The following is a 24,689-nucleotide window of genomic DNA, read 5'->3' on the forward strand; positions in this document are numbered from 1 at the left end:
CTTAAAATCAAATTTTGTTTTCTGTTTTGAATTAACATTTCAATGTGCTTCACATGGAATGAACAAGAGCAATATGAAGAATTCCCAGATCGTTCCATTCCCTGAAAGTTTGCATTTCTTTTTATATCATTAGGAAACTTAAAATAACCAGTCGTATGCCTCGAATTTGTCTCAAGCAGATAACACACTTAGCATCTATTAATCTTTCTCAGCGACCGATCAAAAACTAATCTCAAACTCCATCGTGCTCGCAATGTAATATCAAGCCAAGGTACGATAAGCACATCCATTTGGTTATTTTCATATGATTTCGTTCAATCAAAATGATATTTTCTTGCACGTTAGGTTTCGATAAGGTTAACCATTTTAAAACTCGTTTGGTTCTGTGCACAAACTTAAAGCGGAGCTCGCATCGTGCAGCGAAGTCCCATACTTATAAAAAGTGGTAGTGACCCATATTTGAGCTGAGGGAAAGCAAAATTATTTTGAGGAAACTGACTGTCGAGTTAGCTGACAGCTTATAACTGAAAAAATTGGGCTCAAACACTAGGGAAATTGGATCTTGTTCGTGTTAACCTGAGGTAAGAATTAACTGAGTTCGAGTTTGCGGGGTTCTTTTGTACCGCACTATGAGAAAAAAAAAAATGTAAAACTTTGACTTGTGGGTGCACACTTGATATAAAATAAGTGTAAGTCCTGTTTTCTTGCGTACATTTTAACGGATAACCCTCAGTATTTTGTTCGTTGCATGAATTACAGAACCGTTATGTTACGAGTTGAAGTATTTTCATACCAATTTTTTGCCAGGATAAAATGTTCGCAGTGCGCAATCTAGAGATGACATACCAAATGAGTTTACTGTTCATGCCTTGTGTGACCCATGTTTCTTTACGAACCAACTTCGACATACTTAGGAAAAAAATACGACTGAGAGTACCTTGACTAGTTTTTATTAAATATTTTTTTCAAATAAGTAGTGGTTGAGCAACAGTAGAGAACGCAATTATGGGCAAGCAATTGGCCTAATAGTCAAATCAGAGATATCCAATGAAACTGGCGATGTGACAAGAGTGTAATTGACGGGCAATCAGTGTGACCCTGCACTCGCTTTGTAAAAAACCAGAAAAGGAACACTCTACCGAGCCGAATCAAGCGTGTTTCTATGGGCCCGTTTCTACGGTACCCGGTCACTTCCCTGATATGTCAACTCGCCGATAGTTGACTTTAGTCAACTCGCCGACAAACCGGTGACTTCGAAAACGTAGTCTTTCATTTTGCCGACATCGTATGGCACTTCGCCGACAAACTTGGGCGACCTTTTAAAAGATCTCAATCCGAGATTTATATTAAGTCAATAACTATTCAGAGGTGCGGCTAAGAATTGTATAGCTGTTTTAATTGGGTAAACCTTTTACTAGTAATTTACACAATATAACTGAAACGGTATGACGACCAACGATGGGGATGTTTCCGTTCCAACTTTTCCTTTCTGACCTTTTCATGTTTGTCCAGCATGGCAAAACTGTTGCATCATGACGGAACACAAGTTTAAAATTTGCAAATATTCATCAGCTCCATCACAAAGACTTTTGTCGACGATCTAAAAAAAAAAGTAAAGACTGTAACGTGTGTTGTTACAGGGAATGGTAAATATTACCGTAAAAACCTTTATCTATGAGGAGTCGAATGAGCCACCACGACGACGGCAAAGCGACTGTGATGTTTTTTTGGAGCTACACAAGAACCCAGAATTCACCTTCTCTCTAGCCTGCTAACAGGCCCTTGCCATGAGCACTGCAGGACGCGCGTTTTTCCGCCCGAGGGAAGATTGGAGTCAAGTCGAGGAGAGGTGTGCAAACCTCTCACCCCCTTGCGTTGCTAAAGGTCTACGTGACTTTCCCGTGGGCGAAGAAATGCAAAAGTTAGTTACAAAGTTAGGCAAGTCTAAGTCATACAATAAATTTAGGCGATAACAAAATTTCAAGCATGGAACTGAAACTAGTCGAAGAATAATGAAGTTTTAAGAAAATCTTAAAGTACTTACAGCTATTTTTTCCATAATGGCAGATTTTTGATGGTCGTTTAACTCAGCCATTTCAATAATTCTGTCATGAACCTGGTTGGTTGGAAACAAACCCTTCTGTTAATTCTTTTGACTTTGGAAGACATTTGCTGGGTTCAGGAGGGTAATAAACCCTTTAAGTCCCAAGATCTGATTGTAAATTCTCCCATTGAACTACTTCACATTTCCAAGAATTTGGTGTTAGATCCAGATAACAACTTCTAACTTATAAGTTTGATTATTTTCACTACCTGTTTGCTGGATAATGCGAGGATATTACAGAGAGATGTAACATAATAATCACTGAGAGTTAAGGGTCAAAAATCAAAGTAAAAGATTATGATGTAAACAGTGTGTGTTTAAAATTAAAAAAAACAAACAAACGAAAAATAGCATATGGCTTAACCAGTTCACTCCTAAGAGTGAACTAATATTTCTGCCAACAGTATCACCCCTGAATCAAACATTACAGTCACAAGAACGAAGGAAATAATTGAAATCTCAAGCAGCATTGGATCATTAGACAAATTCTCCTTTAAAGAACCATAACAAGAGTGTAGAGAACAGTATGGAGAACTTGCATACTTTTAGGGTACTTGTTAGATACTTCTTAGATTTTAGGATGCAAATTGTCAGCAAATTGTATGGCCCAACTTATTTATACAAAGCGCAGCCTTGAAACTAAATCTGGCTGGAATATGAATCCTCACAGGGGATGCAGATGTTAAAAACTTGTTGCAGGAAACAACAACAGATTTATCATAACTCAGAGGGTCTCATCATACCTGGTTGATGACCTGAGCAGCTGCATGACCCTCAGCTATTATTTCCTGGCAAATGTTACATGTTGTAAAAAAAAAAGTAGATTAATGTAAGGTCCCTAAAGTATGTAATAACCACTGTTATTAAACTGAGTAACTTTGGTAAGTCATGGGCAAAAAATTAGGTCAAGTGGTCGAAAAGCTGGAACCTCTGTCTCTACACAACTAAGATATTTTTTTCAGTTCACATTCAACCATGTCTGTAATTACATGTACAATTACATGTGTTCCACAACTCTTTGGAATTAATGAAACAATGTGTTGCAAACTTTTCTGCATTTATGGAATTGATAAAAAACTTTGAAAGAACTCAGTTGGCACTTACACCCTGGCATGTGCAGTTACAGACTTTGTTTCATTTTCAGTTTTGTTGCGCATGACAAAACAGTGGATTTGGGATTTTTAAGTCAAACTTGACTTGTACTGTTCCTTCAGCATTTAATTAAAAGGGGTTTTCTGATCAAGTTTATAGCTTTTGAGGGCTGTCAGGATAACTGTTAAAACACAATATGTTATCAAAGGTATTCCAATATCGCAAACCTGAATTCTAACATTTATGTGTCATAACATATCACAAATTTACAAAAATGTAGCTGACAAAGGCAGGGGGGGGCTAAAAACCCCCATAGCTATGCCCCTGTTTGAGACTTGCATTGATCAACTGTGTTCTGTTCTTAGTCAAAGTAAAGCCTTGGCTCAAACAAGAGTCTTTAAATTAGGAGCACAGAGAAGTAACCAAGGATTAGGCCACCACATCTTTCAGAAATAAAAAGATGATCAACAAAATTAGTCCCTTACCTGAACTGTAGCATCAAGTTTTTCAAATGAGTCTGATCCACAAGCCTCAAAAAGTTTGTCTGCCATTTTACTTGGTACAACCTGGAGAAAAGTCACCAAATGGCATGTGTTCATTATTTTCTTGATACAAATAAGTCACTGTATATATTTTTTGTTTCATGTTACATTAAAAACATGTAACATTGCAAGCCTTTGATTTAATAAACGTAATACTGTAGTTGCAGTTGTATCTCACCCCAGCTATTTCACTGATATCATCGGCTTCTACCATGTCTTCACCCTTCAATCTTTGAGCACTCTGTAGGTATGTTATAGCCTTTAAAAACAAGCCATGCAATAAATGTTATAAAAAAGGGTTTGTTTCATCAATGCAAGGGGGTGCATGAGTATATAGAAGGATTGGTATGGAGCATACAGTGTAAGCAATTAGAGATGTAATGTGGAGATAAAATAATCTGATGGCCACATTTTCTCTATCCATTCAAGGCACCTGCAGTGACCTATGTCAAAATCTCCACATAAAAAAAAACATGTGGTAATTGAATGAACATGGTGTAAATGGTGGAAAGAGAAAATCTGATTACTGAAATATGACACTCAGTTTGTTTATAATACCCTGTTATACAATTTCACAAGTACCTAACGCATCTTAAAAACAGTCATTCGTTTGCTAATACCTGTTGAGTAGGAAAAAAAAAACTAAATGAAATGCTTTGACAGTCCATCAAAAGACACACTGTTTTCTTTACAGATCATTCAACACTTCCTTTCTCACCTTCCTCATGTCACCTTCTGATATCTTAATCAATTCTTGTATCGCCTGTTGAGAAGAGAAGTTTATTACTGCAGTGGTACCTTCATACAGGGAATACCCTCAGAGCTTAGAAAACTTTAACCCTTTCACTCTCAAGATCTGATTAGTAATTCTCCTTACTGTCTGCCATACAATTCTTATGTTAGTTTGGAGAATTTGGTATTGTATCAGCTAATCCCCTAAATGATATTTTTCTTTCTTCTTATCACCTGTCTATTTGATATTGCATTGCAGCTGTCCACATAAATTCTCTCTTAGTCAGTCATGGAAGTTAAAGGATTAAATTAGAATCTCCCAATAAAGAAGTACTTTCAGTAAAGGTAACATATGCAAATTTTTTTGTCATTGAGGACCACCATTAATGGCCGTTTTTATGCTAGAGACGTTAAAGTTGACTAAGAAGTTAAAGTCGTCTCGAGATGACTTTAACGTCTTAGACAACTTTAACATCTCTAGCATAAAAACGGCCAATGTGTCCATTGGATGGAAGTCTTTGAGAAAAGAGGGTAAAATCACAAATCATTAGGTAAACATTCCTCTAATTGGAGATACTACATTCTCTAACACAGGCGAATATGAAATTTTACCATTAATTGTTAAGATAATAAACTTCATGAACTGCAGAGGAATAGTTTGGAAGAGCTGTCTGTCAAAGTATTGCACAATCATAAGTTTAAATACTTCTTCTAAAAGATCTTAAAGTTGAGCTCATTCAAAATTTACTCACAGGTTTTACCTTTTTATCACATTTCACATTTTCCTTTCCACAAATCATGTTGAGTCTCTTCTCTAAAGTATCTGTAGATAATGGCTTAAAACGAAATTTGGAACAACGGGAAGTCAGGGGCTCAATAATTCTGCAAGATAAAATGTAAATGATAAAATGCTTTTTTTTTGGGCTGTCTAACAATACACTTGAAATGCAAGCTTAAATAGGATTTGTTTCATTCTGATATACATAGTTCATCTCACAATGACTTCAGATTCCTTGAAATAGAACTTGCCAAAAGTGTTTTCTCAACATAACAGAAACAAATACATAGAAAATACAACCCATAATAATAATACAAACAACTGGGGATTGGTGGCCTAAGTCACAGGTCCAGTTTTCTGAGGGGTCCAAATTGGGGGCCATAGTGCGAACCAGCCCCAGCAGGATTTGTCAGTACAAGCATTCTCACAAGAAAGATTTGACATAAGGTCACTTTCATTAAAGGTGAAAAAATGATAACTCAGTTATTAGATGAATATTAGTCACTGTTCTTTTCAATGTCATCACCTGCTCACATAGTTACAAATAAGACAAAATCTTGTGGTTTTTGTCTCCTTCTCCATGGTTCTTCTCAAGGCTGCCTGTTTATTTAAAAAAAAAATCAAAAATACTGTTTTCAAAGTGTGCAGTTTAGCAGTCAGTTGACGCTAACACATAAAGAAGAGTAAAGAAGCTCAAACCTGAGCACTTGGTGTCATGGAATCTGCTTCATCCAAAATAACCAGCTTGAAGGGTGGGCATGGGGTACCACTGTAAGAAAAAAATTTATGACCAGTGATATGATATGCATATGTCAACAAATAAAAATAATGCAAACTTTTTCTCTTAACCCTTTAAGTCCCACTAGTGACCTAGACAGAATTTCTCCTTACACTATTAGTACAATATTAAGCAGAGAAGTAATGAGATTAAAGAAAAATATCAATTAGGGGATTATTGGTTGATCCAATACCAAATTCTCCAAATTAGAATCATATGAATTGTATGGCAGACAGTAAGGAGAATAACTAATGAGATCTTGGGAGTTAAAGGGTTAAAGACATCATTTCCTGTCACCATTGGCATTGACCAATGATGCCTCTGAGCTTAATATTCCTTTGCATTCTGGAGATTTGAGGCAAAAAGGGCAGTTATGCATTGAAAAACAAAGAATCAAAATTATGTTATTTTAGAATAAGGTCTAGGATCTATCTATGAATAGCGTGGATGGACTGTAAACAAAAGACTTACTCAGTTCGAATACCAGAGGCTGCCAGTTGAGCAAACTTCTTAACTTTATCTCTCACTACCTGCAAATAAAACATTATGAAAACATTGCAACATTGCAGCCACACTTTCTTAAAAAAAAAAAAAAAGTTTTAAAATTTATCATTCTAAGAATTCACATTTAAAACTGATTTTAACAACTCCCTTTTTTCTCATTATTGTTTGGGCATGTGATCAAGCTCTTTCATTGGATAGCTTGTACAACAAACTAGAAACATTAAGCATGCTAAGGCATCTCTTCAGACTAGCTACCAGTGTGAGCAAGCTTGAAACTGTGAACAGCTTTGTTCCAAAAAAAGACCTCAAAATTTTGGTGTCTTTTCTTTGCCTACACTTCCTGTATTATAATTTGGTCAAGATGGCTGAGCCAATTGTCCTGGTCAAAAAATGGGAAAAAAAACCTGGCCCTAGCAATTTTGTCCTTACACTTAATCAATAACACACATTTCTACACCTGATAGAGAGAACAGAAACTCTACAGAAGAACACTGAAGTTTAACAGACCTGTATTCCACGTTCATCTGATGCATTTAATTCAAGCACCCGTGATCTCATAAGCTCAGGTCTAAAATTGCAATGAAATTATGGTCAATTCTTGGTTTTCATGTGACGTCACGGCATATGCAAATTAGGCTTCCGCCATATTGGTGTCGCAAAAGCTTATTAGCATATGTCAAAATGCAGTGTTTTGGTGCATGATTCTTTAAAAGTATGTCGCGTGATTTGGACGAAATTTCTGAAAACATCAAAAAGGAAGAAAAAAAGGAAGATATTTGCAATATACCTTCAAGCGACTATGTTAAAAGACTAGAGCCACATGTTAAAGCATATTGGCCCCTTAATCACCATAGCTTACACCTGTTTGAATAACATGAACGAAGTAGAAGTGTAACTGTTCCTTCTCTTCCTAGGTGGTGTGTTAGTCAATTAAAAAATACTCTCACTCCCTCCTACCAGTTTGCTGAGTTTTCCTAATAGTTTCCAGGTACCCATTTATATCCCTGGTCCTGGTTGTTTGAAGGGTGGATGACGCTATCCACTGGATGAATCTCTATGCAGTACCAAGCACAGTACCTTTCATCAATATTTATCCCCTTAATAGTGATTTATGCATTGAATAGTGTTGTCTACCCTTAGAACAACTGGATCCTGGTCAAGAGGGGTACTCTAAGAGACAACCGTCATGCCCAAGGTTAACAGGTAGACCTTATCCCTGTTTCTGTAGCATAAAGCCACTAAAAGTATGGTTTCTGTCAGGTTGCCCCTGGCATTTCATCTGCTTTCTCTGACAGTTTGCTTGAACCAATCTATACTAAGTGATGAGAGTAACATGTTTTGCCCATGAATGCAACACAATGAACCACAAAAAAAGTTAGTGCCTGACAAATGACCAGCCTAGGTCATTTGTCAGGCGCTCACTGGCCTAGGATCTTTTGGGGAAAACAATGAAAAATATGTTAAAAAAAGAAAAAATAGATCGGCCCATAGTTAAGTCTTACTCAGGCGCACTTGAACTAAGACTTGACTAGAATATGGGCATTAAAAATTCCTGCAAAGACCTTTAAAATGACCTTACTTCTGAGGATAAACCTACCCAAACAGCTGTCTTGCAATAGCAAGTATTGTGGATGTTTTTCCTGTGCCAGGAGGGCCATAAAACAACAAGTTTGGGAGATCAACTCCTTCTAGAGATTTTTTCAACACTGACACAACTTCATCTTGATAAGCAACTTCATCCACAGATCTTGGGCGACTAACAACAAGAGAATCACAAGACATGAACAGTTTTTCATAATTTTTTGCCATCTATGTAGAACAAAAACAACAAAAAATATAAATAAAGTAATCAGATTGATAAGGAACAGAAGAAAAAAGGTATAACAGATGCTCTTTTTGGGGTTATGTCACAAGAAAAGAGCATGGCATATGAAATTCCAGCGTTGACTCGAAGTACTGATATAAATGATATCCTTCCTGTCTAGACTAATTAATTACAAAGTTAAACTTTGGTAGAGAAGAGATTTTTGAACCATTAATTGATCCAGTTACCGGCTGAGAAAATTTAAAATGAACGTATGATAATAATTAAGTAATTAACACTGAGTAGAGCTACTGAAGAAAAAAGACGACATTAGTTTGATAGATGAACCTTCAGTGGCGATAAATGTTTATATCAGACAGCCTATTCTCCTTTCTGTTTCATAATCTCCTTGGGGTTAGCAATGAGAATCTCTTGTCTCATCAACGCAACATCAAGACGATACGCTGACATTTATTTAACCAAAATTTCTCTCTTTGTTCAGACACTCTCAGGGATTTTTCATGATAAAAAATAAAATAAAATTAGAGTACTCGAAGTCTGAAAGAAATTGAAGTGAAGAAGGACGACAAAGGAAAGCGAAGGTACTCACTATTTTTCAACCCAAGGAACAACAACCCTTTTGTTTGAAGATCCTGCTGTTTCTTCGCCTGTTTGTTGCTTAAGCTTCGAAGAACTAGCAGTAGAACTCTGTCCTCGTAAGAAAGCATCCATCTCTACTGATGATGCTCTTCTTGTATGAAAACAAACGCAGAAACAAATCGAGTTTCTTAGTCACTTGTTGCTCTATTCAACATGGCGAGATATTTCCCGCCAATTTCGCGGCAATAGACTGGGCACAGCTAATACCCAGTTTCCTTCTAAAATGCTAGTTACTTTGGTCACGCAATCGCGCTATTTTGCGTGACGGTGACGCGTAAAAATTGAACACCGTAAGCCTAAATTTGCATATGACCAGAATACCATTTGATGAATACTAAAACGACAAAGAAGTTTGTACAACTACAACTCTGATCGAATGAGCTGGCAAAATTTCGTCGATGAAAGTCTGTTGGGTACGAGCCAGGTTGCCAGAGCAGCTATACATGGTTTGGATGGGAAACGCTACGCTTCGAGCGCTGGATTTGTGGTCAGTGTTTGTTGAATTGTTTTTTATAAATTTGCTTCGTGGCTTTGTTTCTCAGGTAAACAATCGTATGCACCTTAGTTTCACATGAAGCGTGACTTTAATGTTTGGTTTTTTATCTCTAGTCGAGAGCACGTTGGAAATGTTTTTTACGTATCGTGTACAAACTCTTGAATCACTTAAGTTGCATACCACCTGGCTTTCGCATCTTATCCGTCAGTTGATAATTGAATAGACTTAAAGCCTTTTAATTAATCTGTTTACGAGCAATGTTTTGGGCAAAGACGTTTTAAAAATTCCAGAGTAGTCCAACATTTGTGCTTCATAAGTTGTATATATCAGTCACAGGATGTTTTCATTTTGAACGTTTTTTGCCCTAAGGCGTTTGCATGTTCGAGACTTACTGTCTAGTATATGAACTGACAAACAGAAGTTTTGTCCAATACACCTGGCGCAGAACTTCAATAAACCACCGGGGATTTGGTAGAGAGATGAGTGTGTGCGATAATTTTAATAATCGTTCCGTCTTCCTTTTTTTTTTTTTTTTTTACAAGATAACAGTCACTTTACAGGATAGATCAAACGTCTCTGTTGTGATCATGATAGAAAATGGAAATCCAATAGTGCAAATGGATTCTACTTATTGCTTAACCCTTTCAGTCCCAGTAAAATCATTGTGATTTTAGTTCAGAGAATTTTTTATCTGATCAATCATCCCCTACTTGATTTTTTTCTTTTCATTCTCACCACTTTTCTGCTTGATATTGTACCGATATTGTGAGGAGAAATTTGGTCTTGGTCAGTCATGGGAACTAAAAAGTTTTAAGGGGTTAAGCATTTTATAAGTTATGACTTTCCAATGAAACTAGTTGGAAGTACAACTAAATTTAATATTGAATCACATGCTCTGGTCTACAGATGATTAAAAAATTTTCTGGTTGTTTCTATTTTGTTACACAGGTTTTACCAAGTGAGGCTCAAGCATTGATCAGTGGAATTACCAAAGATCCTTCTCCTTTCTTTTCCAAAGGAATCGCAGTGAATAGAACAAGGTATATTTTTGTGAGATCAGATCCTGGACATGCAATTTATTGTCGTAAAGGCAATGAGGGAGTTGTTGCAGTAAAGACTAACAAGTGCCTGTTGATTGGTGGATACACAGATGGAATGCAAGCAGGGTGTTGCAGTGCTGTGATGGAGAAACTAGCAAATTACTTCATTGCTATTGGATACTAAGATGTTAACCCTTAAACTCCCATGAGTGACCAAATTTCTCCTTACAATTATATCAATAAAACATCAGAGATAAATGATGAGAGTAGAGAAAATTGACAATGAGGGGTTGCTAGTTGATCTAATACAATATTCTTTGAACTACCATCATTAGAACTGTAAGGCATTCACTTAGAAGAATTACTGAAATACTTAGGGAGTGAAAGGGTAAAATCCATCATTGAGGTGATAACAAATATTGGCATTGTGAAAAACAGAGAGCTTTAGCAAGTAATTCATATAAAGGTGTGCATGGAGCTGAAATACAAGCTTGTGCTGGAGATATGATCAAACTATTTTCAGGATTGAATAAAACAATCACATAAGAAAGTTAGGTAAATAATTGAAAAATAGTTTTCTACTGTAATTCAATTAAAGCAAAACAAACTTGCAGACATTCAGGGCTCTAACAAGACTCCAAAGCTAATGGAGGAGTTGAGGAATAGGGAGGGAAAAAAACAACTTCCTCTTTTTGAAATGGGTCATCTTCAGTGGGTTACACACTCAGGTAGAAAGGACATGCTAAATAAAAAAAGTTATTTGACAGGAATACTCAAAACTTGCTTTTCTGAGAAGGGATTGGCCTTTGAGCTACAAACAGACAAAATATATTGGAATTGTAGCAATGAAGTGTGTGCAAAAAGATACATGTTTTGGATTTGATTTTTTTTAAACCCTTTAAAATACAAGGAAAACAGCCTATTTGTTATAGGAGACAAGAAATTCTCTGTATTTCAGTGATGAGAGGCTCAAATTAAATAGTGTATGGGTGCATTTAGGTATCCTTTAAAAATTAAATTTTGATACCTAAGATGCAAGACATAACTCCTTACACATAAATTCACATGAATCAAAAATGTTCAATAAAGGAAATATATATTTTTTTTTTCTTAACCCTTTGCGTACCAAGTGGCCATATATGGCCACTTAAATACAGACCCCATTCGGGCGGCCTGAAAAGAGCACTTTGAGGGGCTGGAAACTAATACTACATTTCAATGTAAATTACATAAAGTCGTTAATTAGTTTTTTCGAGGATTTCTTCCATCGAGCTTGTTTTTGGGCGAATTTTGAGGCTTTTTGTGATTTGGACGTTTTGAACGGGGACAAATAAATACCACCCCCCTTGGTATACAAAGGGTTAATGATCTTAGTGTTTTAGAAAGTAAAGTATGCTCTTGTGTGCAAATATACAGAAGTTGAAATCACCCTAGATCTATTGATAAAAACCCAAGGAGTGATTTAACTACCACTGCACATCAGGTTAAATGTTCATGAGTGTCCTTCATGAGAGATCACTTTGTGCCACTCAATTTTAGGTCCCAAATATACTGATCTGCTTTTTAAAGAATCCATTTTAGTCTCTGAGACCAAGCTAAATAGTTTTCCCCTACAAGCACTTTTTTTTGGTTGCTTTCACATGTCCTCACTCTTGCTTATTCATTTCGGAACAATTAGCTTTGATGTGCTGTTACCTATCATCATCACTTCAACACCCAAAAAAGCTAATTGAAACAACATTGTGACAAATCTTTTGTCACTGTTTTCAAAATCCCTCATGTTCACTATTTCACAGAAGAGAGAGAGTGATGCATTTCAATACAATCAAATGCTTGAAACTGTTTAGAAAGGGTCTATTTTCATCAGTGTTTTGGGCATCTTAGTGTGGATGATAGGCCAATAACAGCAAAAAGTATTTGCTTTTGAACAAAAGTGCGTTCATGTGGATTAAAACTTAACTGTAAACATTCTACTCAAGCCACTGTAAAGAGTTACAAAGCTGAAGGTTTCAAGCATTGTTTGAGAGAAGGGCTAATGGTCGAAATGTCAGCTTTGTAACTCTTTACAGTGGCTAATGTACATTGTCAACTCAGTTGATAATACTAAATTACCCTGTTAAACTCTCCCACTGACACAGCACCACGGTTTTTTGAGAAACCTACCCCCTTTATTCTACTTTAAAGTGTCTAATTTTCTCGATCTTAAGACATGTATTTAACAGGTTTAATGACTGGGTCAATACTTATACTACTTGCAAAGTAGGAAAAAGAGAACTCCCTCCATAGTTAAGAGAAAACTTTTCCAAATGTTAGGCTTATGAGTTGCCAAGCACTCTAAGGATTGCCTCCCTTTCTCTTAGGGCCTTCCATGCTGCCTCCTTCTCCTTTTTGGTTGGTGACTTTCTTTTCTGTTTATATGCCATCATTTTTCTGAACCATTCCATTACTTCAGCATCTGCAACCTGTGCTCTGTGCTTAAGCTCCTGTCTTCTCATTTCCTCCTGTGTTAATTTTGAAAGCTCTGATTTCTGTTGTCTGTTCTTTGCAATCAAGACACGCAGTTCATTCTGATGGCGTTTAAGCTCAGCCAAGACCTCATCATCCACCTCTTCATCTGCCTGATCTTCTGCATCTAGCAACCCTTGAAAAACTAGCTCTTCTCTAACGCGTGCCTCTAAAGTTCGGGTATGAGGTACATGGGGTGCCTTACTAGGCGTGCGAGGGGGGTTGTTACCACTTCTTGTCATTGCACTATCAGAACTTCCAGATCCTGAGTTTTGCTCAGGAATTGGTGCTATAATGTTTTCTTCAATCAAAGCTGATACTAATCTTTGTGTCAGAGAGCCAAATGGACACAAATCTTCCTCATGAAGTCCAGTGGTGTCTGCCTTTTTCAACAAAGATTTTTCACCAATTACTTTATTTGTGTTTTCACTGGTAGCGTTTGTTAAAGTACCACGCAATTTTTTATCATGGATCCTTGAACCTTCTTCTTGCTCTTCAAGCAGGTCCTCTTGAGCCCATTTCTCTCCATAGTGTCTTCCTAGGGGTGGGACTTTATAATATTCTTGTTCATCATCTGGAATTTTCAAGGATTCTTCAAGAAATTTCTGATCTTCAACTGTGATATCAGCACAATACGGTTCAACAGCAGCCCAGAAGCGGTTGGGAGTATCTGTCTTTGTTTTCACACTTGGGGGAAATGTTTCATCTTCCTGACTACCTTCAGAAGAAGCCGAATGTTTACTTTTTGGTCTCCCCACCAACTGGGCTCCTGGACTGGTGCTTCTTGACTCTTCCAATTTCTGTTTCTTTGCTCCTTTTTCCTCTGTTGCGGGTCGACTTCTTTTCAAAGAGCCTAAGGAATTAAGAATCTCCAACTCGCGTTGTCGCACACTCTTTTTATCTTTTTTCTCAGCCCAATCAATCAATAATTTAGTTTCGGAGTCTATCTGCCTAATTCGCCGATTGGCACCGGCTAGAAGTGTTTCTAGGTCACTTTGAAGCAAGTGAAGGTCTTCCGGGTTTAATCCTTGATCCGCCGAGCGTGTCAACAAAGACGTATAGAATGGGCACATGCTTTTGTGGTCGACCATTTTAAAATCACAGTACTGAAGAGGGCAGGGATCTGTGTCACCTTTCCCATCATCTAAAACGTTAGACATGGCTATATCTTACGGAAAACCATCAACAATTGTTGGAAACTTGCCTCAAGCAATAATAAATACAATGAAGCTATGCTTAGTAACCGCTCTATCGCTTCGTGCATTTAGATCGATGTATTCCTGGGAACCAATTTTTCCGCGTTGAACGCTTTTGGACACGTGAGAATCGGTTTCAAACCAAATGGACAAAACTTATTCTGGACTGAAGCCATTTTCTACATTTTTCAACTATCTCTTGAGCTAAATAAGCGCCTGGTATGCAGCTCTGATATTACTGATAAAAAAAAAAACTTCTGAATCAAATTCTCCCCACTGCCACCCCCAGGGGATGAAGTCAATCGGTTAACCACCATCTCTCTTGTTGATGAAGCGGGGACGCCATGATGGATTCGCAGGGGCTAGCACCTTCCAAGGGGCTCCCAGACATGAGTACAGGGGCTAATGATGATCCAGCACGGAATTCGAGTGGTACGAATACTATATCGTCTTGTTGGAGGACCTTTTTGTTTAATATTTTTTAGCTAGAAGGGGTTTAAGTGTGCTTTTTCACTAAACTGCAATGTCATTGTCTAGCTGTCTCATCATGTAACGCTTGGAGTCCTCTTTCGCCACAGAACAAGACATGATTTTAAGAAAACATTTATTAGAACGAATTCGATGATCAAAATCAACCATGTCTTCAGTAATAATAACATAGATTGCTAATTTGAATGAATTTCAGTTCATGAGACGCCATGTTGACGAACAGGGGTCAAATAGCTATTTATAGACGGTCTCTTTTAGAGAAAAATTATACGCACAGCATTTCATTTTATTTTGTCATGTAACAGAGACACAGAGCCATTTGACGTTGCTTAAATTAAAAGAATTTGCCTGAGAAATTACACTGGCCAAAAATCTGTTACATCCCGATCTACAATTTATCCAATACCCCGTTTCCTCTCTTTAGACTAACATCCTACCCAAGCAAGTTAGGAAGATATCTGTAGTTGCTTCTTATTGTAAGACTATGAGCACACCCCTCTCTTTTCAGTGAAGTCCATTGTACAAGTCCAAAACAAAAAAATTGGAAAAAAATTGATGCCAGTGCCCTGAGGGAAGCTTTCACTCCCTGAGCTGCCTGCAGCATGCTTACGTCAACTTCTTTTTAACTGATCTTTTTGTACTTGAGTGAGGGACTGTGTCGAAAGGAGAGACTACTCATAGTATATCTTGTTGTGGAAATTAAGATAAGATCTTACAACTATATGCAAGTCACAAGGCTTGTTGGGTTGCGATAAACTGATCAAGTTATTCTTTTCCCTTTAAAAATGAATTCATTGTCCTAAAATGACTTCCCTTTATCTCAAATTGCAGAATATTGTGTAAAATGATATTTCATATCAGCAGCAAAAAAATTTCTTTAATTTTTTTTTATATATCTGCCTGATATTAGATACAGATTCTGAACTTCTGAAAGACAAGGAAGTGAGTGAAAGAGATAACAAGAACCATTCATCTCATGGTCTAAGCCAGATTGAATCATCATCTGCGAATATTCTTCAAAATGAGCTTTCTGTTGCAACAACAGATACTGGCTCAAGAGACAATAAATATGAGAAATATCTGTCCGATGTGTCTACAGAGTCCTGTGAGAGGGATCAGGTGCACTCAGTACAAGATTGTTTTATGGTGGACAGTAACATGGAAGAACAACTGTCATCTCACTTTCCCCATGGGAACACTGTGAACTCTGAGGAGGAAATGGAGATCACATTCCAACCCTCTGTGTATGGGGAAATTGGAGACAAAGATATTAATTCCTTTCCTAATGAAGGTGTTTTGTTGTTGTTGTTGTTTTTTTGTTTACATGTTATAATATAAATTCTTTTTGAATTTGTGAATAATAGATGTTACACTAAACCCTTTAACTACCAAGATCTGATTGTTAATTCTTCCCACTAACTGCTACACATTTCCTTGTAAATTAGTTATGAGAACTCAGTGCTTGATCTAGATAGCAGCTTCTACCAGATAAGTTTGAATAATCTCATTACCTGTCTACTGAAGAATGTATGGATACTATTGGGAGAAGTTTTATGTTAATCACTTCAGGGAGTTAAATGGTTAATTTTGTTATTGAGTATTGATATGTATAACAAACAGGAAAGAGGGATGAGAAATCCATGTGCACTGAAATATTATTTCTAAGATGATGGCATATTATCAAGTCAATAGTAAAAGAAGACTGGAAAATTACAATCAAACTTAGTCAAAAATGTCCTCAGTAATTTTACTATTCCATTATTTGGTTGATGAATGAATCATTCAGTGGGAAGTATACAGGTAGTACAAGCTGACTTTTCAATTAGAAGTTTTAAACCTGTGATTAGAAGTAGTTAGGTGCACATGCCATGCTCTAATGTTTTCATTGGGTAGTTTCAATGATCTCCATGCATCACTGAAAAAATATTTGATTGTATGAAATATTATTGACAATCCATTTTCATATAATCAATCTCTCTCTCACCTCTAAAAATCATGTTCTTAGTTCTCAAGGTTTATTCCTAAAGTTTTTTTGATTTATACAACAGTTTGATTCTCCTTCATGTAGGTGGAGTAAATCACTTGGAAGAAGGACAGCTTCACCATGACAGAATCAAGTCAGATTATAACCTGATCAGTGTTGATGACAGAGTTGTTCCTCTAGCATTGGATCCATTAGGTTCACCTAACACTGAGTCTGATCTTGTTCAGTGCTCATCAACAGCATTACAGAGTGATAATCAACAACTTGATGCTGAAGAGGCATCTTCTTCATTAAATACATGTAGGCAAACAGCTTTTTAAATTTGTTTATGTTTGTTCTCACTGAATCCAATTTCAGCTACTTGAAAAAAATCATTCATATATCTGCATAGTCCTTCTTGTTTTAATTGTTAATCAAAGGGGTGGAGATGCTCTCAAGCCAGTTCTGATCAGCAGAATTTTGGTGTGTCAACATCTGGCTCATAAAGGATATTTATTGAAAAGATCTGGGTTGAATATTTTCCTATGGTCAATGTGTTGTGTTCTTGTGCAAGATACTTTTTTCACTCTCAAGGTGCATCTCTCCACCCAGGAGTATGAGTGGGTGCAAGAAATTGATGACTGTTTAGGGAACTTAACACACTGCCTGACATCTTTCCAAGAGGAGCAAATCCACATATTACTGTTAATACCCCATCTCTTAAAGTTCCACAGCCATTGTGAAATTGCATCGTTAATTTTGTAGTTTGCAACAGCTCACACTTGCCCCTTTCTGCAAATGACTTGATTTTAACGGTGGGGTGAAGATTGGTTTCTGCTCTCTGGGCTGCCATATAGGAGACCGGTACCCTCTGTTTGAGTTGTGTCAAGTTCCCTCCTGATACCTTACCACAGAGCATCATTTTTGTGATGAAATAAATCAGTGGAATAGGAGGCCTTGCTAGGTTAGGATGGTACAGTTACAATCTGTAAATTTATGCATAATCATAAACTGACCATAGGGTTTTTCCTTTTTTTTTTCATAGCAGTGCAGAACTCTGATATAGGCAAAGAATCCCATGATATTTCCTTAAAGGAAGCACAACATGAAAACCAAGATCAACCAACCTCTGAAGTTCCCTTACAGAATGCTACCTTACTGCAAGAACAAAATAAAAATAACCTGAGGGAGATCACAATTCAAGTTTACCCAGGACATAACTCTACTATATCTCTAGTGAACAATGCAATCCTCACCACTGATGTTGGTACCTTTTCAACACATGTGCCTGCAATCCTAACAGAAGGTGATGCTGAAGATAGTGAAACCCATTATCAAGTTGTTACGACCAGTTCTGCAATGCTTAACCAGGCAGATGGGAACTCTGCACTTGATGTGTTGACATCATCAGCAGACTTTGGTAGGAATGTCATTCTGACAGAACAGCAGCAGGTTCTGCTGAGTGGAATGCTTGTGCCTGGAGTCACAGCAAACCAAGCAATTCAGATAAACATGTCACATGATGCTAATACATGTATTGATGTGAATGAAATTGCCCAGGACAATCAGGTTTGAAAGTGAAACTCCTCTGTGTAAAAGCCACTCCTTTATTAAACAATTAACTCACACTACATCTTTCTGAGCCACTTTTAAGGATTTGATGTAGATCCCCTGTTGATAAGATTTACTTGTAATGACTAAGTGGGGAACTGAAAGGGAAATTGAAAGTATTTAATATAGACCTTGCTGCACTCAGTCTGTATGTCATGACAAGCACAAAATATTCTCCTGTTAAGCCTGACCTAACTCAGTCTATAAACTTTTATCATATGACTGCCATTCTTTCTCTTTCTCCCTTTTTTTTATGTATTTTGCAACTTGCAGGTCTGAACTTAGGGCTGTGTGGTTGTTTACAGTGCCACCTGCACTATTGCATACAACACTTGCAATGGGATTTTTTCCATGTTTTTTTTTTCTACAAAGCATGTAAGGTGTCATGTGGTTGACAGAATAATTTTTATTAACTGTCATTACTAGTGGAAGACCAAAACAGAAATCCATAGCAGACAGGGGAGAAAATTGATGTTCAGACAATGGGAGTAAGAAGGTTATACCCATCAGAAGAATTTGAATACTTATCAGTTTTTTTTTTCTCTTTGTTGTCAATAGGAGGATGAGTGTGTTGATGGGAAGGGGCACCTTTGTCCTCATCCTGGCTGTAATAAAGTCTGTGCCAAAGCTTACAAACTGAAGCTGCATATGCTGTCACATACAGGGGAGAGGCCTTACAAGGTACAATAAGCATTAGTCTGTTTTAGTTTCTGGTCCAGCTTGCTTATGAGTACTAGGGTGCTGCTTGGTACATAACTCTCTAACACTTGAACTCACATGTGAGTGACCAAGACAGAATTTCTCCGTACAATTTCAATATTATATCAAGCAGACAGTTGATGAGAGTAAAACAAAAACCAATTAGAGGATTGTAAGATGATCCAATAGCAAATTCTCCAAAGTAAAAACATGAGATTTGTATGGAGACAGTAAGGAGAATTACTTATGAGATCTTAAGAGTGAAAGGGTTAAGATAGGACATTAGACCAGCACACAATCCAAATGATCCTAGCCTAGTTAGGGTCAAGTCAGAGCCTTTTAATCTAGACTCAAACAAATACACCATCAGGTAGATACATGCCTTATTTCAGATACAAATTGGCTTGAATCTCATGTCAGACTCCAATCTCTTTATTCCACACTTGACTTATTCCACACTAACGTGAATTGCTATTTTTTAAATGAATTGTACTAGCAATGAAAGTGCATACACATACATGCACATGCTACATTGAATATCATTTGTAGTTTTAATTTATTTGTTAATTTTGCCATTTTAGTGTCCTCATGAAGGATGTGAGTGGGCATTTACCACAGCATACAAATTAAAAAGGCATGCCAGGGGCCATACTGGAGAAAAACCTTTCCTGGTAAGACTTTTTTTGTCGTTATTCAATGATAGTTTTTGAAATGTTTGAAAACTTGTAATTATTTCATCAGATAACCCTAAAATGTTTCACACTAACAGACACGAAATGTTGCTGGACTAGAAAATTTCCTAACAAAGAAACAGCAGTCTTGTTTCAATTACAAAGCAGACAGCTGCATCCCTGTAGCAACTACCAGTACAGGTTTATTGACTGCATCCCTGTAGCAATTACCAGTACAGGTTCATTAACATCATGACAGCAGCTGACCTGTATCATTGCCTCTCTCACTCAAGTCACCTACTGCGGTAGCTTGCCATAAATCTGTTCATAATATTTCTCATAACTTGGCATAATTTTTGTTTCTCTGTTACAGTGTACTCATGAAGGATGTGGAAAATGCTTTACCACTGCTTACAACTTAAAAACACATATGAGGGCGCACTGCAGGACAGACACATTCATGTGTGGTTTTGAAGGATGTGAAAAGACGTTTCAAACGGAGCATAAGTTAAAAGTACATGAAAGGAAACATGCCGCCGAATACAAACCTTACAGGTGTGAGGTGGAATCATGTGGCAAGATGTTCGCTGCTTTTAGTGCTTTGACCTCACACATGAGAATTCACACAGGCGAAAAATCTCATGGATGTCCTGTAGAGGGATGCGAGAAAAGATTTACTAAAGCATCCAAGTTAAAGTTACACTTGAGGTCACACACAGGAGAGAGACCCTTTCCTTGTGAAGTTCAGGTACAGTTTACCTCCAGCTCTTGTTGTTCGAAGGTTGGATAATAATATCTACTGGATAAATCTCTATCCATTGGGTAGAGCATTACGCTTTGCTATGTCTTATCTGGTGGATAGCAATTTATCTATTGGACACATAGCGTTTTCTGTCCTTGATACAACTGGGCCCAGTACTTTTCTTTTTCTCCACAGTTCTAGATAATTTTGAGCCACGTTTGATCCCAATGCACTGACTGTTAGTGGACCACACCCACACTAGATATCCAACACAATTTTTTTTTAATTTATACCTTTATCTCTAAAGGGTTGTGGCTGGTCATTCACAAGTGCCTACAAACTCAAGAGACATATGCGCAAACATACTGGGGAGAGACCTTTTGTGTGCAATTATGAAGGATGTGGTAAATCTTTCACAAGATCAAGTCATCTGAAGACTCACAAGCTTGTTCATACAGGAGAAAAACCTTACATTTGCCCGTTTGATGGTAGGGAACGTTTCAATGAATTATTAAGAGGGATAGAGATAGGCCAAGAAATGGCACTCTGACTTTAAGCCGCATCCCTAGGCGAGGTCTTGAGACAGTGTGTCTCAGCGTATATAATTTTACCATGGATATCCCGCTTTGTATGGAATCTTATATGGTAAAGGGCAAACGCTAAAAGAATCAATTTTAGAAACTCTTTACGGTGGCCAAGTTGCATTATCAACTCGTTCGATAAACCAGATTATCTTGTCATTATCTTGATTATCTTGTTGGCATTGGTATTGTTGTTCAACAAATATCATGTCTGATCCACAATGAGTACACGCTGTGTTCAACTGACATTCACCTTAACGTTCATTTCATATTTATCTCTTTATTTTAATTTTTTTTTCCGTTTAAAGGATGCAGCAAGGCCTTCACAGCTAGCAGCAGCCTGAATGTGCATATTTGTAAACACACTGGCCAAAAGCCGTTCAAATGTAACACAGAAGGCTGCAGTAAGACATACACAACGGCTGCTAACTTAAGAGCGCACCAGAAACGGCATGGAAACAAGGCACTAAGAGGTAGGGTGATGAGCTTTCTTGGTAACGTAAAAATGGCCGTTCGCAAACTGGGAAGAATTACACGCAGGTTGGGATCTTTTTAACGGAAAGCCTCAGCTTAAAACATCTTCGACTTCTAAATATTATTTTATTTGAATACAAACACGAAAGAGGAGATAATGAACCAACTAGGTACAAAGATGACAACGGGTGGGTAGAAAAAAAAAAACAAGTGACAAACTTAAAAAATCAAAATATGATACTCTTAGACAGATGAGTATATTTCCAACTTCAGCAATTTCTCTATCATGAATATTCCTTAAGGTGATTCCTCAGAAAAAAAATTATCGAACAGTTTTTTTTAAACTTTCCTTAAATGTTACCTAACAATGTCTGTTTCGAAAAATACAATAAAAAGATAGATCACCGTGCATGTTTAAGAGATATAATGGGCTAAACTTACATCATTTATACCTGTAATCACGCGCGTCATTTCATCGCTTCACGATACGTTTTGCTCCAGCTGGAAGCAAGGGTTTTTAAAGTAGCACTCGAAAAAAACTTGATAGGTAGAAAGTCTCGAGGGTATGGAACAATGTGATATATAAATTGTGGGAAAATTACGCAAATTTAAACGACATGCATGTTATACATCCTTTGAAGGAAGCATAACGCAATATTTCACTTCCCACAGTCAGGTTATCTTTTGGAAAAAGGTGATACAGCGTTCTTCTTGGAACTAACTTAAACAGTAATGATTATTCGCAAATAAAATCAAATTGATTTCAAACTCATGATAATACTTTTTAAAGATGTATTTTGGTATGACTCGTGCCATCGTCAGGTTATTGTGGCATTAGTCATGCCGAAACAGTTTGTCTTTTAAAAGTATTATCGTGAGTTTGAAATTTAATGCGATTTTCACATAGTTACGGAAGTATCTGTAAGACTTTTCCAAAATGCCAGATAGCAGGCACCCAAAACCTTTTTTTTCTGCAAAGTGAACTTATCTAGGTTAACAATCACTATTCACTTAACTTTTCTTCAGCTCTCTTTTTCTCTTCTCAGTTGTTTTTTATCTTCCCTTCTCTGGAAACGAGGGAAAACAGATCCGTAGAACTAGTTTCCTATCTGCTACGCCATCTGTGTGGTCTCCTTTGAATGGATTTTCCTCCTTCTTAAACTTGTATGTTGCTATTACCTTGCAGTTGATTTCACAGACTCGTCTCAGGGTGCTTTGGCAGCTGATCTCAGTGCAGTTAGCTGTGGGAGCATTTCGAGTGAAACCGAACCAGAAGTCTTGTATACTACAATCGGTGCTTTTCATTCAAGTAATTTTAGCTTAGAGGATGCCACGAGACTTTCATCTGTAGGTGTCCATTTACCATCGAGCGCCCTGTGTGCCCTGGTTACTTCCTCAGGGCACCCACTCGTCTCACCTACCACCGAAGTAGTCCTGGAAACTGAGAAGAAGCATGCAGATGACGGAGAGATAAAAACAATTTCAGGAATCCAAGTACCCGTTCAACAAGAGCAGTTTGTTACTGAGGGTTTAGAGAGCACCTCCAAGATAGATGTGTCTGAGTTTGTGGGAAGAAGCACAAATGATGATCAAGACTCTATTTCTCATCATCCTGTCCAAGCAAGAGCTGAAATGATTGGAGGAACAGTTTTGGAAGGAAACAAGCTCACTGGCGGGTTTGACTTGTGTATAACCAGCATGATGAGTCATATAACGAGTGAGGCAGGTCAGGAAGGATCAGGAACTACCACAAAAACTTCACATGCTAGTGCCTCTAGTAAAAGATCGCGAAGTCTTGATTTCAGAGATGTGCACCCGGAGGACCAGTTTGCCCCACCTGCTGTTATATTTCAGGTTAGTTATCTTTTCTCGCCGTTCTTTATAAAGCACTTTTCGATTGAGTGTCGTAAAACCAGAACCAAAGTGATCACAACGGCCAGTCAGAACAAAAAATTATATAACCAGAGCCAAGTTCGAGCTTGAAGTGAAAACATGTAAATTTCTTGAAGCGCGGGAAAACGCCAATGATAAAGTCGGGATTCACGTATTTTGTGGACCAATCACAGGGAAAAGTAAAGCAAAACCAATGCAATTCCAAATCCCTTTCGACGCTTAGTTGAAAACTTGCTCTATTTCTGAGTATGATTGATGTAGCTCGAAAGGCTTCCGGATTTCTATTCTCGAATAAACGTGCGGAACGCTTCGAGGAATTTTGGACAGAAGAATTTTGTAACACCCAGGTACTAATATCAACCACTCTCAATTGTGTTCAATTTTGTTTTTATTTATTTTACTTTTGTTATTTATTTATTTTTCATTCTCATTGAGAATACAATAAGCAATCATAGGATGAGGTTGCGCAGGATATCGTAAATTATAAAAACCGAGGTCTGAGTTATCTGCCGAAGCAGATAGCTGTCCATTCGTAGAATGGAATTTTCCATGGCGGAACTCAGAATGTTTTCCTTTCGGTTAGAAGTCAATACGGACATCCGATGATAGAACAATGTATTCCTCATCGCTTGGTTTCTTTCTTTAGGATGAAGTCAAGTCTTCAGACACCGAGAATGAAGCTGAGGTATTGGTGGCCCAAATCCAACGATCCCCGGAGGGTGTTTCCACAGTACGACTCCCTAAGGAGTCGCTGCAGATCAATTTACCCCAGGGGTTAATAACTGACCCGGCGGCGGTAACTATGGTTCATATGTCTGGTACAGAACACATGGATGTTGACGGCAATGATACCACAGGTCATGTAACAGCACACGATGTGTCCTCGGATATTTCTCTAGTACCCATTTCTTCTCTCACAGATGTAGCTGATGAAAGAAGAAGTCTTGGAAAAGGGGACCTGTCCCCTTATTTGGACAACCACAGCTCGTCAGAACAAGATGAAGGCAACGGTGATACTTACCCAGAAAGTACAATTAACTTACAAGATCTGCGTTGATAAAGAAAGGAGGAAAATGTGAAAGAAAAGCAGCACCTAATTAAACTAATGCAAATAAATTTTGATACTAAATAAATAAATGTACAGAATTCCAATATATAATACGTGGTTATTTGAGTAGAAATAACTTATTTTAACACAGTTTCTGAAGAAAATTTTTTGTCACAAGAGAGAATTTTCAGTGCTGGAACAAATTGTTTGGCATTGCTTTTCGAGGGGATCATAGTGAACTGCGATATCACCGAGGTACTTTTGGGCGGGTGCAAAACGGTTATCCT

General features: G+C 37.5%; 4 protein-coding genes across 7 annotated transcripts; 2 read left to right on the top strand and 2 right to left on the bottom strand.

The window, feature by feature from the left end:
• Positions 1-1,317: 1,317 nt before the first annotated feature.
• LOC113668756 (replication factor C subunit 4) lies at positions 1,318-9,190 on the bottom strand. Its single transcript, XM_027184705.2, has 13 exons — positions 8,945-9,190; positions 8,128-8,286; positions 7,038-7,098; positions 6,498-6,556; positions 5,948-6,017; positions 5,775-5,848; positions 5,232-5,352; positions 4,457-4,501; positions 3,917-3,997; positions 3,682-3,762; positions 2,848-2,892; positions 2,045-2,116; positions 1,318-1,600 (listed from the first exon to the last, which is right to left on the bottom strand). The coding sequence occupies exons 1-13, from the start codon at positions 9,064-9,066 to the stop codon at positions 1,499-1,501; spliced, it is 1,092 nt and encodes a 363-aa protein (XP_027040506.2). The 5' UTR covers positions 9,067-9,190; the 3' UTR covers positions 1,318-1,498.
• A 47-nt stretch (positions 9,191-9,237) lies between these two features.
• Positions 9,238-11,644, top strand: LOC113668810 (profilin-2). The gene is made up of 2 exons (XM_027184767.2): positions 9,238-9,481; positions 10,439-11,644. Exons 1-2 carry the CDS (start codon positions 9,371-9,373, stop codon positions 10,712-10,714), a joined length of 387 nt encoding a protein of 128 aa, XP_027040568.2. The 5' UTR covers positions 9,238-9,370; the 3' UTR covers positions 10,715-11,644.
• Positions 11,645-11,891: 247 nt separating this feature from the next.
• On the bottom strand, positions 11,892-14,431 carry LOC113668809 (transcriptional adapter 3-A). The gene has a single exon (XM_027184766.2). It carries the CDS (start codon positions 14,193-14,195, stop codon positions 12,846-12,848), a length of 1,350 nt encoding a protein of 449 aa, XP_027040567.2. The 5' UTR covers positions 14,196-14,431; the 3' UTR covers positions 11,892-12,845.
• LOC113668777 (uncharacterized) lies at positions 14,334-24,510 on the top strand. Of its 4 annotated transcripts, none has more exons than XM_089209333.1 (11): positions 14,334-14,663; positions 15,637-16,011; positions 16,789-17,004; positions 17,732-18,252; positions 18,853-18,975; positions 19,575-19,664; positions 20,038-20,412; positions 20,714-20,894; positions 21,296-21,460; positions 22,648-23,315; positions 24,001-24,510. In XM_089209333.1, the coding sequence occupies exons 1-11, from the start codon at positions 14,576-14,578 to the stop codon at positions 24,409-24,411; spliced, it is 3,213 nt and encodes a 1,070-aa protein (XP_089065459.1). In that variant the 5' UTR covers positions 14,334-14,575; the 3' UTR covers positions 24,412-24,510. The 4 variants fall into 4 exon arrangements, with proteins under 4 accessions (XP_089065459.1, XP_089065456.1, XP_089065458.1 ...); XM_089209330.1 differs by having other exon boundaries at positions 14,336-14,663; positions 15,631-16,011; positions 17,729-18,252; XM_089209332.1 differs by having other exon boundaries at positions 14,343-14,663; positions 17,729-18,252.
• The last annotated feature ends 179 nt before the right edge of the window (positions 24,511-24,689 follow it).

This window comes from Pocillopora damicornis, chromosome 6 (genome assembly GCF_964200805.1).
Source record: "Pocillopora damicornis chromosome 6, jaPocDami1.2, whole genome shotgun sequence".
In the NCBI taxonomy this organism is placed as follows: Eukaryota; Metazoa; Cnidaria; class Anthozoa; order Scleractinia; family Pocilloporidae; genus Pocillopora; species Pocillopora damicornis.